General features: G+C 44.6%; 1 protein-coding gene across 1 annotated transcript; it reads left to right on the top strand.

Moving 5' to 3' along the window:
• The first annotated feature begins 11,721 nt into the window (after window positions 1-11,721).
• On the top strand, window positions 11,722-14,611 carry LOC144708410 (RING/U-box superfamily protein). The gene is made up of 3 exons (XM_078581712.1): window positions 11,722-12,460; window positions 12,611-13,188; window positions 14,131-14,611. Exons 1-3 carry the CDS (start codon window positions 12,092-12,094, stop codon window positions 14,495-14,497), a joined length of 1,314 nt encoding a protein of 437 aa, XP_078437838.1. The 5' UTR covers window positions 11,722-12,091; the 3' UTR covers window positions 14,498-14,611.
• The last annotated feature ends 1,870 nt before the right edge of the window (window positions 14,612-16,481 follow it).

The raw sequence follows: 16,481 nt of genomic DNA, 5'->3' as shown, positions 1-16,481 counted from the left end.
GATTCATCCAGATCATCGAGGCGCGAGGAGCCCCACCCGTGACAGGCCGTGCGTCCATCCGGCCGTTAGCCAACATCGTTGTCGACACACCCGGCAGCAGTAGAGATAGGATATCACCGCGGGTTGACAACTCCGCTAGACTTCCACGGGCCGCTCAACAGCCGACACCGTTCGATGATGCGGCCATCCGTACATCGATCTTCTACACGTACATCAAGATCAACGGCAAGGCGTGTAAGGTGATCGTGGATAGCGGTAGTTGCATCAACGCGATCTCAGATACTATGGTCAGCGGCTTAGGGTTGACTTCGATAGAGCACCCCACGCCGTACGACGTTTCATGGATCGACGCTTCATCACTATCTGTGAAGCGTCGGTGCGCGTCCCCACGAAGGTGAACACATACGCCGAGGACGTACTCGTGATGTACTACCCATGAAGGTGGGTAGCATCATCCTCGATGCGGCCATGGTTATATGATCACGACGTCACCTTAGCAGGCGCGTGAACACCTGCTCCTTTATGCACCAGGCGGCGAGTTACGTGGCACCCGTACACCTGGCCGCCAGCAAGCCGCGACCCGACCAGTAGGGTTAGTGATAGTCCGAGGACCCTTATTCACTCGCGACCTTGGCGCGAGGGTGACGACACCTATGTGTCTGGCCGTCACCCTTGACGTCCTGCGCGGTGCAGTGACCTCGCACCCAGAGGTTGAGGTTCTCCTATCGGAGTTCGGAGATGTCTTCCGGAAGAGCTACCAGCGGATTACCCCGATGAGGAACATACAGCATGCCATCGACTTGGTGCCCGCGTCGCTCCGAACCTACCGCATTACCGCATGGAGCCACCGAAGTACGAGGAGTTGCTACGGCAAGTGAGGGAGCTTTTGGGGAAGGGCCTCATCCAGGAGAGCATGAGCCCCTGCGCAGTACCCGCTCTCTTAGTGCCGAAGAAGGATGGCACGTGGGCGCATGTGTTGCGATAGCGTGCCATCAACAAGATAACGGTCAAGTACCGTTTTCCCATTCAGCGTGTGCAGGATCTATTCGACATGATGGCGGGATCCACTATCTTCTCCAAGATAGACTTGAGGAGTGGGTACCATCAAATGCGGATCCGTCCGGCGGCGAATGGAAGACCGCCTTTAAGATAAAGGACGGTTTATATTAGTGGAGGTTATGCCTTCGGCCTCTCCAACGCGCCCGGTACCTTCCAACGTCTCATGAACGAGTGCTGCGCGCCTTCATAGGAAGTTCGTGGTCGTCTACCCGGCGACATCCTCGTCTACAGATCCAGAGAGCGAGCATGCAGACCACCTTCGGCAGGTCTGCACCATCCTCTGGCAGGAGCAGCTCGCCCACCCCAAGAAGTGTAGCTTCCTGGCGTCCGAGGTTGCCTTCTTAGGGTTCATCGTGTCCGCCTAGGGCGTAGCCGCCGACCGGAGAAGGTCCGGGCCATCACGCGTCGTGGCGACCCGGCAAACATGCACGCGGCGTTAGGAGTTTCATAGGACTGGCGACTTTCTATAGGCGATTCATACGGAATTTCAGTTCCGTTCGGCCCCATCACCGATCGCCTCAAGGAGGAGTCGTTCGCTGACACCGGCAGAGAGCTTTCCAGCAGATAAAGCTCATGATGACACAGCGCGTGCTACGGCTTCGACCGGGAAAGTGTTCGAGGTTACATGCGATGCCTCGGTATCGGCATCGGGCGTCCTCGGCCGGAGGGCCACCGTGGAGTTCTTGAAGCTGAATGATGCAAAGCTCGATACTCCACGTCGACAAGGAGTTCACGCGGTCATCCAAGCCTTACGGCATTGGAGACACTACCTCCTATCATCGGAGTTCGTGCTCTTCTCGGATCACGAGGCGCTCAAGTACTGCACTCGCAGAAACTGAGCGATCGGCATGCCAGGTGGGTCGAGTACCTACGGGACTACACCTTCGTCATCAAGCACAAGAAGGGCAAGGACAACGTCGTGGCCGACGCCCTCGGCGGAGAACTCACGTGCTCAACGTCATGAAGGTGACAGTCTTGGGGTTCGAGACCATCCGAGATGGGTGCGATAACTGCCCTGATTTCGGCCCCACCAACGAAGTCGGCGAGGACCATCCCAGGATTACAAGGACTATGTCCTTCGACGGATACCTGTTCTTTAAGAACAGATTGTGCATACCTCGCACATCACTACGTGACTTCCTCACTTGGGAATGTCACGCGAGGCCTTAGCGGTCATTTTGGCGCGACAAGACGATCGCCGCCATGGAAGGCCAATTCTACTGGCCTTCCTAAAGCGTGATGTTGGCAACATAGTTGCCCAGTGCCGTGTATGTGCCTTGGCCAAGCAGGTCAAGAAGAGCGCGGACTTTATACCCCATTGCCGACGCCAGGCGCCCACGACGACGTGAGCATGGACTTCGTCTTGGGACTGCCCGCATCGCAAGACACTCGACTCCATCATGGTAGTCGTGGATAGGTTTTCGAAGATGGCCCACCGTGCCTGCGCGAAGACGCCCGACGCCGTGAAGGTCGCCCAGATTTTCTTCCGAGATCGTGCGCCTCCATGGCTCGCCATCCTCGATCGTGTCCGATCGTGGACGTGCGCTTCACGAGTTACTTCGAGGACCTGTGGAGCCTCTTGGGCACGGCTCAAGTTCTCGACTGCCTACCATCCGCAGACCGGCGGTCGACGGAGGTGGTCAATCGTAGCTTGGGCAACCTACTACGTTCCTCGTGGCGAACACCTCGCGTCTTGGGATCTTGTCATACCACGCGCTGAGTTCGCATACAACTCCTCGGTGAACAGAACCACCGGGTTGAGCCCTTTGAGATCGCCACGGCCAGGCACCCCGTCGACCCTAGACCTAGCTCCCATAGATCCTCATGTTAGGGTTTCGAGGACGCACTTGCATTTGCCAGCATGTCTCTGCATTACATCATCGCATTCATGATAGGATCACGCAGCAAAATGCATTGTACAAGCAAGCCGCCGACTTGCATCGCCGACCCAGAGCATTTGACGTGGGAGACCTAGTGATGGTCAGACTCAGGCCGGAGAGATACTCTCCCGGGACGGCAACGAAGCTGCATGCTCGCAGCGCCGGCCCGTTCCGGATCCTCCGTAGAGTGGGCGACAACGCGTATGTCGTCGAAATTCCTCCTACGTGGGGAATAGGCTCTACATTCAATGTGGCGGACCTAGCTCAGTACCGGGCCCCTTCTTCCTCCCCACTCCCAGCCTCTCTAGACCCCTTCAGCGTGAGTGAGTTTGCGACACCACTCCCCAATTGTTTCACCCGATAGGCACGAGGCAATCGATTGTGTACTGCAGGAGGTAATTGACCATGCAGGTGGGGAAACATCGAGAGATTCCTAGTACGTTGGGCGGGCCACACCTGCGCGGGACGACACGTGGGTTACAGAACAGAGCTCCGGCGCCTCGTCCCGACCTCCTTCCCCGTCGCCGATCCTCCACCACGACTCGCGAGTCGAGTCCTTCCCACCCCGGGAGGGTTGATGGCGCGTCACCACCGGGCGTCATCGAGCCAGCAGCAGAGGAGCAGCAGGACTTCCCCGACCCAGCACCCGAGGAGCCGACACTACCCAGCTCGCCACCGAGACGAGTCCAGCCACCACGCCGCGCCGCCGCAGCCACACGGGATCCCGCATTCCGTTACTCGGCGTGACGCGGACGCCGACCACCGGAGCACACCGACACCTTCGGTTACCTTATTCTATAGCTTTTCGGTTTTATCGTGTTGTCGTGTAGCGGGGAAGGATCCATATGATGAACTCTTCCCCCCCCCTCCCTTTTTATGTTCCGGTGGTCCGCCCAACGTACTATCCCTTTTTATGTCGTGTAGCGGGGAAGGATCCTGACAAGCCCGTTTTCATTATTTCCTTTCCTTTCATTGTTTTGTTCTGTTGTTTTTGGACTTAAGGAAGGGCCTATCTTCACCCATATATAAGGGGAAGAGGTGGGCGCTTCCCCTCACTTGACCTAAATTTTGAAGAATGGTATTTTGAGAAGAAGGGTCAGGTCGTGGAGAAGAATAGAAGAAAGAAGAAGAAGAGGAGAAGGAAGAAGAAGAAGGGAGGAGGAGGAGAAAGGGGAAGGAAAGAGGAAGGGAAGCCGCCGCCACCGCCGCCGCCGCGCACTTACGCCGCGCAAGACGCCTGCGCGCCATACGCCGCCGCGCCGCGTGGCAGCCGCCGCGCGCCACCGCGCCACAAGGCCACCGCCGCAAGGCCACGCGCCCGTCGCGTGCGGCCCAGCGCCGCGCCGCCTCGCGGCCGCCAGCGCGCCACCGCCGCCGCGCCGCCGCGCTATCGCCGCCGCGCGCCGCTGCGCCGCCACAAGGCCATCACGCGCCCGCCGCCGCGCCAAGGCTGCCGCCGCGCTGCGCCGCGCGCTTCGCCGCCGCGCTGCCCGCAACGCCGCCGCGCACGCCTGCCGCCGCTGCGCGCCGCCGCCGCGCGCCGCCCGCCGCGCTGACGCGTACCGCGCTGGCCGCGCCGCCGGCACCGCGCGCCCGCTGCGCGCCACGACCACGCCTCCTGCATCGCCCGCGCTGACAACCGCTCCTCCGCACCAGTCAACCCCGGCACCCGACAACTCCCTCCTCCGGAACCAGTTGGTGCTAAAATCCCGTCGCCAGCGCGACGAAGGTACCCTGCTTTCCCTAGCCTCTTTACGACATTTATTTCCGTCAGTATTCTTTCGTATTGCCCCCACCGCGCTCGGGTTAGATAGGTGAGTGGGACAGATTGAGAGAACGACGAAATAAAGACGAGCGTCTTACCTGTCCGATGCAGTCGGACGCCCGACGCTGCGTGTGAGCATTCCAGTGGGAGTTACCCCATTCGACGGCGTGCGCGCCCTCGACCCACCTCGGACGACTTGGAGGGCTGGTCCGACCCAGCTTGGCGACCCCGTCCCCGCTCCGGGTTGGCTCTCATAGCTTGTCGGCGCATTGCACGTACCGTTGTAGAACCATCGTCCTCGTTATCGTCATACATGTATTTCTGTTCTCCGCATATCCATCGGTTGACGTCGTGGACGTAACCCGATTAGTTAGCGATACGACACCGAGTTCCTTCCTTCGGTGACGGTCGGACGCCGTTGAGTCGACGTCCGGCATCATTAAGTATCTCAACCTGACCATATTTGCATTTTTTAGTTGCATTAAATTAATTAAATACGTGTGTTCTCAAGCTTAAAATGATTAAATTTATTTTTAGAGACATATTCTAAATTTTATGTAGTTATGCATATTTTTAGGGATTTTTATGACATCAAATTCTGAAAGAATATAATTTTTTGAGTGAGATTAAATTTTTGGATATATGATTTTTTTCTCACCCGAAAGAAAAATTTATTTATAATTTTTGGGCCTCTATTTAATTTAATATATTAGAATACTTTTAACCCGTTTATTTTCACAAAGCCATGTGTTGCCATTCGATTCGTCAAATGGCGACCAACCAGGGTTAGGGATAATGATTGTCGACAGCCAATTATTAAACCTGGTTAATGATTGGTGTCAACCAATCATTTACCTAAACCATATGGCATCGGGATTAAAGATGCCGTGACGGCCTCTAAAGCTTAAATTTTTTATTTTATTTTATTTTTTTAACGCAAGATGATGTGGCCCAATCAAAAGAGGGGCGCTTTTTTTGTAATAAATGCTGCACAGGGATTGAGGGTTGAGTAATTAAAATAATTATTTTTCATTACTTTTACCCGTCAAAAATGATGTATGGGCAGACATGTCATGCAACACATGACGCCATGTGTATCACAACTATACGTGGCACACATGTGTCATTTTCTAACTGGATGTGAAAGAGAATGTGATGAAGTGGCATGCAGAAATGCAACGCCACTTCACATGCGTCTTTAGTTGTTTATTTGTTCTATTCCTTTTGTCTTGTTTTTGTATTTTCCCTCGAGCAACACATGGCGCAATGAGAGCCGTCAATTGCGAATGAAGAGGAAGAATCAGAGCCAACAATCACATTAAATGCCAGGATGAGACAAAACCCCCACTACATGATGTGACTACATTGACAAGGATGAGGAGAGATAAATATTTTGATTCAATCAATGACTAGGAATCGTCCAACTTCCACACTTGATATATGACGATGTAGAACTCTGATTGAGCTGAAATTTTAAGGGTAACTTTTCTTTATGTCCTCTATACATCCATATGATTGGATCTATAATTTGAGCTCCCAATCTTTTTAATAGATATCTTTAAGCTTACTTCCTCCTAGAGAAAAAAATTAAAAGAAAATAAAATTTTGAGGGTCCATAAAGAGTGTTTTAGTGTCTCTAGTGCTTTGAAAGGGTCAACAAAGAACTAGGGAGGTTGATATGCTTAAGGAAGATGACTTCATCTTGTGGAATATAGGGATGTAAGGTTAGCCTCTTGCCTTACATTGATTCTTCTTCAACACACTTAGGTAGTTTAACTATCATAATCACACATCACCTTTACCCATCACCATCCTAATCTAGCATAAACATCCACCACTTCCATCCATCATCGACACTCGTCTTCATCCATTTTCACCCTTATCTATCATCACTTATTATCTATTTCTCGTGTCACCTACACCATCCTTATCCCATAATGTGTTTCCTTCCTACTTGTTCAAGAGAATTCAACTCATTATCATCGCATTTCTCGTCTCATTCTTTTTATCATTACCCCTATCACCACATATTAAACCATCATCTTCATCCCTTATAATCTCTTCATACTATCACATTCTATTAAACCCTAAGTTTGTAACCCTAAAGTAGCTACTTCTCATCATTAAATATAATCTCATCTCACGTCATCCTTTCATGCCTTCTAACCCTCTAGCTCTGGCTCGATTGATCATGATTTATTACTAATACAATACTCATTTCATCTTCTCAAATGACTAATAATTCCATCGTTATCCTTATCTTCACCCATTCGCTACCTTGTATGGTATACATAATCCTTCTCACCTTCATGAATTCACTCCATAGGCACTCTTTCCCTAATATCCGTTCCCCGTGGAGATGACCCGTGTTCATCACTAAATAATTAAATTATTTTACAAGTAAAGTTTATAAATATTATTGATTAAAATAAATTTCACAATGATGTAATTTTACTCCTAATTTTGATTTAATGAAACATCTCCACTTCTCATTCGCTTTATGTCTTCAATAGATGAAAAACACAAAGAAAACTGGATGGATCTTGAAATCTATTTTATTCACTCAGCCTACTAAGGTAGGAGTGAGTCCAGGATGATTTTACATAGATAGAGGGGTCTATTTATAGATCAGAGTGTATGGACGGACAGAGAAGAGAGAAAGAGGGAGAGGGAGAGAAAGTTTTCCTTAAAATTCAACTTGAAATTTATTTTGGACTGTCACATATCCTGATTTCAGATTTCCAGCGTTAATTTTCAAGTTTAATACTCACTTCAAATTGATTAATGGTGTGTGTCTGCCAGTCTAAACCCGTGCCTAGAATTCTCCAAAAAGACTATGTCATAATCCACATTATTTGTTATGTGTGAATTGAAAATTAGCTAAGTGTACCCACTTTTTAATCATTGGCTGAAATGTCAAAAACTTCCCTTGAATTGCACATGCCACAATCCACATTCTTTATCATCAAATCAAAAGGTGCCATGTATGCGCACTTTCTTGACTATGTAAGCTCATTGATTGTCATTTTAATCCCTTCTTTTTTCTACGGGGCCACGTCTTTAGTTTATCGAGATTCAAAATGGCATTTTTGTGATTTAAATCATGGTACTTTTTATTGGCCCACGTCATCATGCAGAATAAAAAAGAAGAATTCATCAGAAACGATTGGTCATTATGGCACCTAGTTGCAAATAATCAATTTACCAATCATTTCCTGCAGCCATGATTGACTATGGAAAAGGATTAGCCACAATCATTTCATGCTTCCATTATTGACTGTGGAAAAGGGTTACCACACTTCGTTACGTGGGAATCAAAACTATGAAAATTATTAAATCTTTTACAAATCCTACAATATATATTAAAATTCAATGAATATCAAATATATTTTTATTTATAAATTATTTTATTTCCAAATTTAATATCACAAAATTCTCAATAAATATATTTATCTTTGTAAATTATTTTATTTATGATTTCAAAATTTTTGATGTAAAAAATCCATAAAATACCCATCTATCCATAAACTCAGAATATATTATTCTACAAGTAGAAGCAATAATATTAAGGTTCATAAAACACACTATATTTTTCAGTGCAAATAAATGCGTAAAATTCATGATATTAATATAATAGTTAGTGTGTTATCTGTGGCTTGCATCCACACCCTGCATCACATTCATTTGAATCGATCATTATTTTATATAAAGTTGACGGGTTGTGTTGGAGGACTAATTTGGAAGGGAAGGTAGAGTTTTTTCCCTAATCATGGTGTGACATTCCTACTATTAGGGAATATAGAATTCAAGATGAATTTGTGCGAAGTGTGGAGAGAGGAGAAGACCAGTGGTGCAGATTAAACTAATTTCAGATCTCAATATTTGATGATCTAGAGGTCAAATTGAGCTGAAGGTTTGAGGGTAGCTTCGTCAATAACATTCTTTCTGTCCATGACTAAGGGGAGCACTAAAACCCAAGAAAAAATTATTTGAGATTCAATCCCAACAGCAGTTGTCCAGCAGGGAAGTGGACAGCTAGGGATCACTTCTCTCATTCAAATTATTATAGAAAGTCTTCTTATTGCTTTGGTTGATTCCCACTTGATTGATGCAGAACACTAGGCTTGAGAAGAATGTAAAAGCACCCCCTGTTTTGATCGCTTCATCTAGGGCAGTTCTAGGTTCATGTTGATCACCCATAAAAACCAGAAAATTTAGTTTCAATTCTTCTTCATTTTGTTTTTGTTTTAGATACCTGGATTCATGTTCATTACTCTCATACACTAGGCATCAATTTACTGATATTTTTTAGAACATCAAGAGATTCAAGTTCATCCTTCTTCCTTCTCTATGTTCATTTCACCTACTTCATTCCTACTTCTACCTACATTATTCTGATAATTCCCACTCTCCATGGATCCTCCCCTTAAATGAAATACTTAGTTGTGAGTGATTAACGTAAACATAGAAATATCATTTCCTGTCTCACTTAATTTAATGACTCTTTTAACACATAAAACAGACTTATCCGTCAGAAATATGAATGAAGAAAACATTGTCAAGGGTTTTTAGAGATACAAATTACATCAATGATAAACAGAACACATGTTGACAATAAGTCATATACAAATTTAGCAAAAAATAAACATTTCCTAAGAAAAAAATCTTGACCTTGCATCAATTATTCTCCATATTTTGAACTTTATGTCATGTATGTCTTTGTGAGGAGAGGATGGGAGGGAGAGAGATTGAGAGAAAGAGAGAGAGAGAGAGAGAGAGAGAGTGTGTGTGTGTGTTCGTCCTTCCTGTCTTTTTTAGGAGAGGATGGGAGAGAGAGAGATTGAGAGAAAGAGAGATAGATTGAGAGAGAGAGATTGAGATAAAGAAAGAGAGAGATTGAGAGAACTAGAGAGAGAGACCAAGAGAAAGATAGATAGACAGAGAGAGAGAAGAAGAAGAAAAGAGAAAGAGAGAGAAAGATTGAGAGAAAGAGAGAGGGAAAGAGAGAGGGGGGGAAACGAGAAAAAGATTGAGAGGAAGAGAGAGAGAAGGAAAGGGGGGGGAGAGCGAGAGAGAGGAGAAGAAGAAGAAGAAGAAGATAGAAAAAGAGAGAGGAAGAGGGAGGAAGAGGGAGGGAGAGGGAGGGAGAGGGAGGGAGAGGGAGAGAGAGAGAGAGAGAGAGAGAGAGAGAGAAAGAAAGAGAGAAAGAGGAAAAAAGAAAGAGAGAGAGAGAGAGAGAGAGAGAGAGAGAGCTCATAGTAACAGATTCCCTGAGGTACCTATGAAATGCTAGAGAGCCAACTTCTGTTGTCATCTCAGTCAACTCAGTCAGCGTGGTAACCTAAAGTAGATGATGACTGCCAAACTAATAACGAAAAGAAGAAGCTAGGACTCTCCCGTTTCAACACAACCCTATAAAAAAGATCGTATCCTTTATACCCCTTACTTTACTTCTACATGCAGACCTTATTAACTAATAGAGTAAATTATGAAAGAACTGTCAGATTATTCATGGTTATGAAAGAATTTCAATTAAAATAGGGCGCTTTTGCCATCGAAGCTTTATTTATTGTAAAAAACGAAAAGTAATGCTCTCATTATAGCTTCTAGAGGAAGGAACCTTTCACTAGAGAGACAGATAGCTCGATAGGCATTTATTTAGACATAGAAAGAGAGAGAGGGAGAGAGCTATATAAATAACGATGTATGGAAAGATATATTGAATGATAAGATGGACAGATAGATAGATATCCATTTATAGATAGAGAAATAAAGAAGAGAGGAGAGATGTAGATAGATACATAGATACGTAGATAGAGAGATAGGAAGATAGAAATAGAGAGAGAGAGAGGTAAAGAGATATAAAGATAGAGGGATTGAGAGAGGAAGGTATTGATTTAGATACCTAGAAAGATTTTGATCTATAGATAGAGAGATAGATAGAGAGGGAGAGGGGAAAGAAATCTATAGATAGAGAGAGAGAGAGTAAGAGAGAGAAGTAGAGTGCAAAATGGAGAGAGATAGAGAGGAAGAGAGAGATATAAGGCTAAGTAGAGAGAGAGAGAGCAAAAAAGAGAGAAATCGAGAGAGATGAAGAGAGCAAAGAGAGAGAGGTGGAGAGAAAAATGAGAGATAAAGAGCGATGTAGTCAGGTAGATATCAAACAGAGACAGAGAGAGAGGGCAGAGGGCATAATAGAGAGAGATATAGAGACTAAGAGAGCTAGATAGGGAGAGATAGAGAGAGAGGTAGAGAGCAGAATAAAGAGAGATAGAGAGAGAGGTAGAGAGCAGAATAAAGAGAGACAGAGAGAGAGGTAGAGAGCAGAATAAAGAGAGACAGAGAGAGAGGTAGAGAGCAGAATAAAGAGAGACAGAGAGAGAGGTAGAGAGCAGAATAAAGAGAGACAGAGAGAGAGGTAGAGAGCAGAATAAAGAGAGACAGAGAGAGAGGTAGAGAGCAGAATAAAGAGAGACAGAGAGAGAGGTAGAGAGCAGAATAAAGAGAGATAGAGAGAGAGAGAGGTAGAGAACAGAATAGAGAGAGATAGAGGCTGAGAGAGCAAGATAGGGAGAGAAAGAGATAGAGATCGAGATAGAGATAGAGAGAGAGATAGAGAGAGAGAGAGAGAGAGAGAGAGAGAGAGAGAGAGTCGGATAATTAGGTATAGCCACTTGAATGACAATTGACAGCGTCTTCTCGGTCAACTGAGTCAACTGAGTCAACGGAGTCAATGATGACTAGGACAATATTAAAGAGACGAGAAGCGTAGTCTATATCTTTACAATAAAATCCTACCCAAAAGATCCTATGATAAACACCCCTCTAAGTAAATATCAAATACAAACCTTACATACACTGGACCATTCCTCAATTCACATAGATCCGTAAAGTGAATAGAAATTTAATTAAAATAAATAATAGCTCTTTCTGCGATAAAATTCTTTGTTGAGGGTAAATATCAAAAAGTAAACACTCTTATTTTTAGCTTCTATAGGAAGAAATTCTTTACGGGGAGGTCTCCCCCCGCAACCTCTCACTGGCCAACCTACTTTTCTGATCAAACAGACGAGGGTTTCCGAGATGGGAAATCGACCCTTGATTGCTCTCCTCCTCTCGATTCATACCCAGATGGCGAAAATCGGCAATTTCTTCGGTGAAAAGATCTGTCTTCAGTTGTTTTCTTTCGTTTCTGCCTAGAATCCACCTAAAAATGAGGCTTTACGCCTCAGAAATCCGCGGTTGTTGATCCCTTGGTTGAATCCGAAGGTTTGCAGTCGAGGGTTTCTGAATGTAATATTTTTTCCCGCATCATCATCGTTTTTGAAGACGGTGATCGGTTGTTTTTCTCTGTTATTCCGGCGGAATCGAGAATCTGGATTTCGAGATGGCAGATCTCCGCCAATCTGATGGTGGGATTTCTGATAATTGCGACGGAGAGGAGGATTTCAGGAGCTGTTGCGCGGAAGAGGACGCCTGGAAGGAATCAGAGGAGCTCCTCGACGAGCTCTCTATGAAGCTGTTCTTCAAAGGCGTGTCGATCTGTGATGCTCAAGATTTGGGAGTTTCCGGGATTGGAGTGGTGATGGAGAGATCAAGAGGATTGCCTCCTGTTCAAGTACAGAAGAGGCTTGATCTCTACGTTGAGCCATTGATTGCTGATCATCTGGCCTTGCTGGACGGTCTGCTGGAGGCCCAGAGAGTTGGTGCTAGACGGATTTTTGCATTTACCGATTCTGAAGTGCTCAATCGCCTGGTAAGTTCCTCAAAATTTTCCATCGATCAAACAGATTTATCAATACCCTTACCATCCTTCTCTCGATTTAGAAGCATGAGTTTCTGCAATTCCTGTTAGATCTGAAGGTCATACACAAGATCCTGGATGAATTTGAACTTTGTCTGGCAGGTGAGTGGAAACGGATCAACCGAAGATCAATTCTTATTTGCTCTGGGCAGGAGAATCATGGAACATGCGGATAAACTAGAATCATTTTCTTTGCATCTGGTCCCAGCATCTGACCTCGAGAAACCTCTGCAGCTAGCTGAAGAAGCAGCTGGGATCTTTCATCCACAATCAATCAATGATGAACAGCTTGCAGGGGAGAAGAATAATTTGATAATTGGAGATTATTTCCCTGAATCTCAATCTTCTATTGGAATCAATTCAGTGGAAATTGAGGCAAACAGATTGGAGAGGATTTCTTGCCCTTATGCCAGCTGTTCTTCCTGGCTTATTCCTCCCCATTACTCGGAGAATAGCTGCATTGAGTGCCCAGACTGTGCCCGGTTGGTCTGCTTCAACTGTGTGTCGCCGTGGCATGCGTCGATGACGTGTAGAGAATATCAGAGAGTGAGCCAAGAGGGGACTGCTGATGTAAGCGCCGCCACCGGAAGCCACGCAGCGCCAGATGGCGGTTCAAGATGCTGCCAGCAGTGCAGGAGGGTTATTGAGCGCACGGAGGGATGCTACCGCATGATCTGTTGGTATGGCCACCTTGTTTATTGTCTAAGATTTAAGTATTTTACCATCATATTTTTTTCACTATTTACCTTTTCTTTATTTTTGTTTATGTTGTGGAGGAAACAAAGAAAATTAAGTATTATAAAGAAATGAGAGTTATATTAGTTAGTATTAATGTAAAATTATTTTGCTGGAGTGAAGGTATTGGCGAGATGATTTTTCCTTGACTCTCTAGTTTTCTTGAATTTTTATTTTGCTGAGTTATCTTTTTCTTTATTGGAAAGGGATTAATGTTAAATTATTTGGATAGATTATAGTTCTTACTTCTAGTGTTGCATGATGCTTAGGTTTGAACTTTTGTTTTTAAACACTGATTGGACCGATCCAAAAACAACAAATCTTCTCAATCCAAACCCGTCAAAGTTTTTCCAATCACCAGCAAATACCTCTGATGGAAATTTATTTTTATAAACCAAGATGGGACTGATCCAGCAACAACAAATGATCGTAATCCGAACCCTGTAAAGTTCTTCCAATCACCTATAGATTCTTAGTATGTAAAACAAACCCATCAAACTTCTCCAATCACTAGTTAGTACATAGGATGTTTTTTTTTAATTTGCCCGCATTGGACCGACCCAAGAACAATAAATTGTTATTATCCGGATCGATCAAAACTCTTTATCCAGACCCAGTAAACTTCTTCCCATCACCAGAAGATACTCCGGACAGAAGTTCTTTCATAAGCCCCGCTGGGACTTATCCAAACAACAGGATATCATCTTCTTCAGAACCCGTCACAGTTTTTTCAATCATCAGGAGATACTTAGGATGGAATTTTCCAAATAAACCCAGATAGGACTATTCCAAGAACAATAATTCTTTTCATTCCAAAATCCGTAAAAGCTCTTTTTATTTGACAACCTTTTTCTTATTCTCGAAGTTTGATCCATTTTTCCTGGCAGGTGCGGACATGAGATATGCTACGCATGTGGAGCCGAAGCTCCGGGCTGCGGCTGCGGACGATGGGGGGAAGAGGGGGCGTGGCGATGGGATATGTTTGATGAAGAGGCGCTGGCAGGGAGCGCATATACAGAGCAGGAGAGGTCACAGATCGCACTGATCCAGAGCTTCCTTGCTGGTGGTTTCGGGTTCGGGTTCGGGTTCGGGTTCGGTTCTGGGTCTGGGTTCGGGCTAGGGGAAAGGCAGTCGCCGCCAAGATGCTCGGACGCATATGGGGAGGTGGTGAAGGAGGATCTACGGCACCTGCCCTGGCTGGAGAGGTTTGTCTCCGTGATTAGTGACTCTTGCTTTGAGGACTTGGGCCAGTGAACAAGAAGAAGAGCTGGCCATGATCACAGTATCTCGCTGTCTGTTTATTCGGTAACTGTAAGTGTATGTTTCTCCTCTCCCTTTATTTTTCTGAGCATATTTCTTTCTCTCTCACTCTCTTATTTTCTCTCTCTGGTTCCCTCTCTATTTATTTTTTTCTCTACTTCTCTCTCTCACTCACTTCCACCCCCTCACTCTCATCAATTTCCTCTCCTTGGTCTCTTTCTCTCCCTCCCTCTGTTTCTCTCTCTATCTATATCTTTCACTCCCTTCCACCCTCTCACTCTCTTCAATTTCATCTCTTGGTCTCTTTCCCTTCATTCCTCCGTTTTTCTCTGTATGTATATCTCACTCCCTTCCACCCCTCACTCTCTTCAGTCTCCTTTCCTCGGTCTCTTTCTCTCTCTCTGCTTTTCTCTCTATCTATATCTCTCACTCTATTCCTTTATTTCTCTGTTTCTCTTCCTCCCACCCTCCTTTATCTCTCTTTATTTTCTCTCTATTTCTTGCACTCTCTCCTCTATCTCTATCTATCTTTCTATATTTTCCTACCTCTCCTTCTATCAATCTATCGATCTATATACATCTACTGTGTTGCTTATCTCGCTCCCAAAGAGAAATGGGTTGGGCACCTAATCAACTATGCCTGTAATGATTATGTAACATTTTCTTTGTTATAACTATGATCAGAACTATCACACAAACTTTAAATCGAACGAATGGTCTAGTGTGTGCCTTATACATAATCTTTTTAAAATATGTAGTTTTGCAACTTTATTGGGGACGAAATAATTTTGATTATGTCCTCCATAACTGGTTTTTACCATTTTGTCTAGATTGTGCATTCAATAGTTACATAACCGCCTAGGTTAATTATATGAATTATATTATCTCGATGTGAATGCTGAACGACAATATTTTATGCCTAGTATCAAGACTGGTAAGATATTCTCCCATGATGAATTCATTTATAATCGAAGCATTTTAAATTACAAAACTAATATTTTTAATCACTAAAAAATAATAATCCAGTGTCAGTGATATGTTCTGGAGCAAGAATGCTGTCAATGATCCCAACGGGTCGCAATGCAGCTCAGATGGGAGATGGGAGAGAGGGAGAGAGACGAGAGAAGTTCCCGGGGTGAAGAGAAGAGAGCGGGCATGGCGAGAGGATGGTGAAGGATCGTCGATGAGTGGTTGCTACTCGGTAAGGGGAAGATGTCGATTCTGCAGGCACATAGAAGTGGAATGATGACTGAGACAGTGAAGAAGAGAGAATGATCAAGGGATACTCACTATGTTATATCCATTTTTGTTTTCTCTCATCATATTCTGGGATAATTTATAGAATTATGAATACCAAGGAGGATCACTAAATACATGAGATATTGGCAGACATAATAAATCAAGTAAAAACCTGATCAATGAATATATCAGATAAAAATCACTGAACACAAATCTAGATGCAAAAAAAGAGTAATAATACACTTTAAAGGTGCAGAAAGCTAGACCCATTTCCTATCAGTAGATTTATCATCTCTCTTTCCATCATTCAATCAATTGATCAATAATCTCAATGTCGATCTATTTAACTTTCATCTTTCTATCCATCATGCTCTCTCTTAATATATCATCTCTCTATCCATCATTACATTTATTGATGTTCTCTCCCTATTTAATATCTCTCTATCAGTTCTATATATTTATCTATCATCTCACTATCCATTGCTCTAAGCATTTATGTACTCTCTCTCTCCTTGTATATTAAGTATCTAATAACCATCATATCTATTGATAAATCATCTATCGGTCTACTTATGATTATACTATAAAACATCTCTCTATACATCACTATATTATTCATCAATCACCCCTGTATCCATTGATATCTATTTTATCTATCACCTCTCATACTTCATCCTTCCTCTCTCTATATCATCTGACTATCTATCTTGAAATATCATCTATCTCGAAATATCATCTA

The sequence above is a fragment of the Wolffia australiana genome, chromosome 10 (genome assembly GCF_029677425.1).
Source record: "Wolffia australiana isolate 7733 chromosome 10, ASM2967742v1".
NCBI lineage: Eukaryota > Viridiplantae > Streptophyta > Magnoliopsida > Alismatales > Araceae > Wolffia > Wolffia australiana.
The sequence above is the reverse complement of the archived record's forward strand: the minus strand, read 5'-3'. Positions and strand labels throughout refer to the sequence as shown.

Coding starts and splice junctions, on each gene's coding strand:
- LOC144708410 (XM_078581712.1), top strand. CDS start 12,092: ATGGCAGATCTCCGCCAATCTGATGGTGGGATTTCTGATAATTGCGAC. Junction 12,461..12,610: donor CTGAAGTGCTCAATCGCCTG/GTAAGTTCCTCA, acceptor TTTGTCTGGCAG/GTGAGTGGAAACGGATCAAC. Junction 13,189..14,130: donor TGCTACCGCATGATCTGTTG/GTATGGCCACCT, acceptor TTTTCCTGGCAG/GTGCGGACATGAGATATGCT.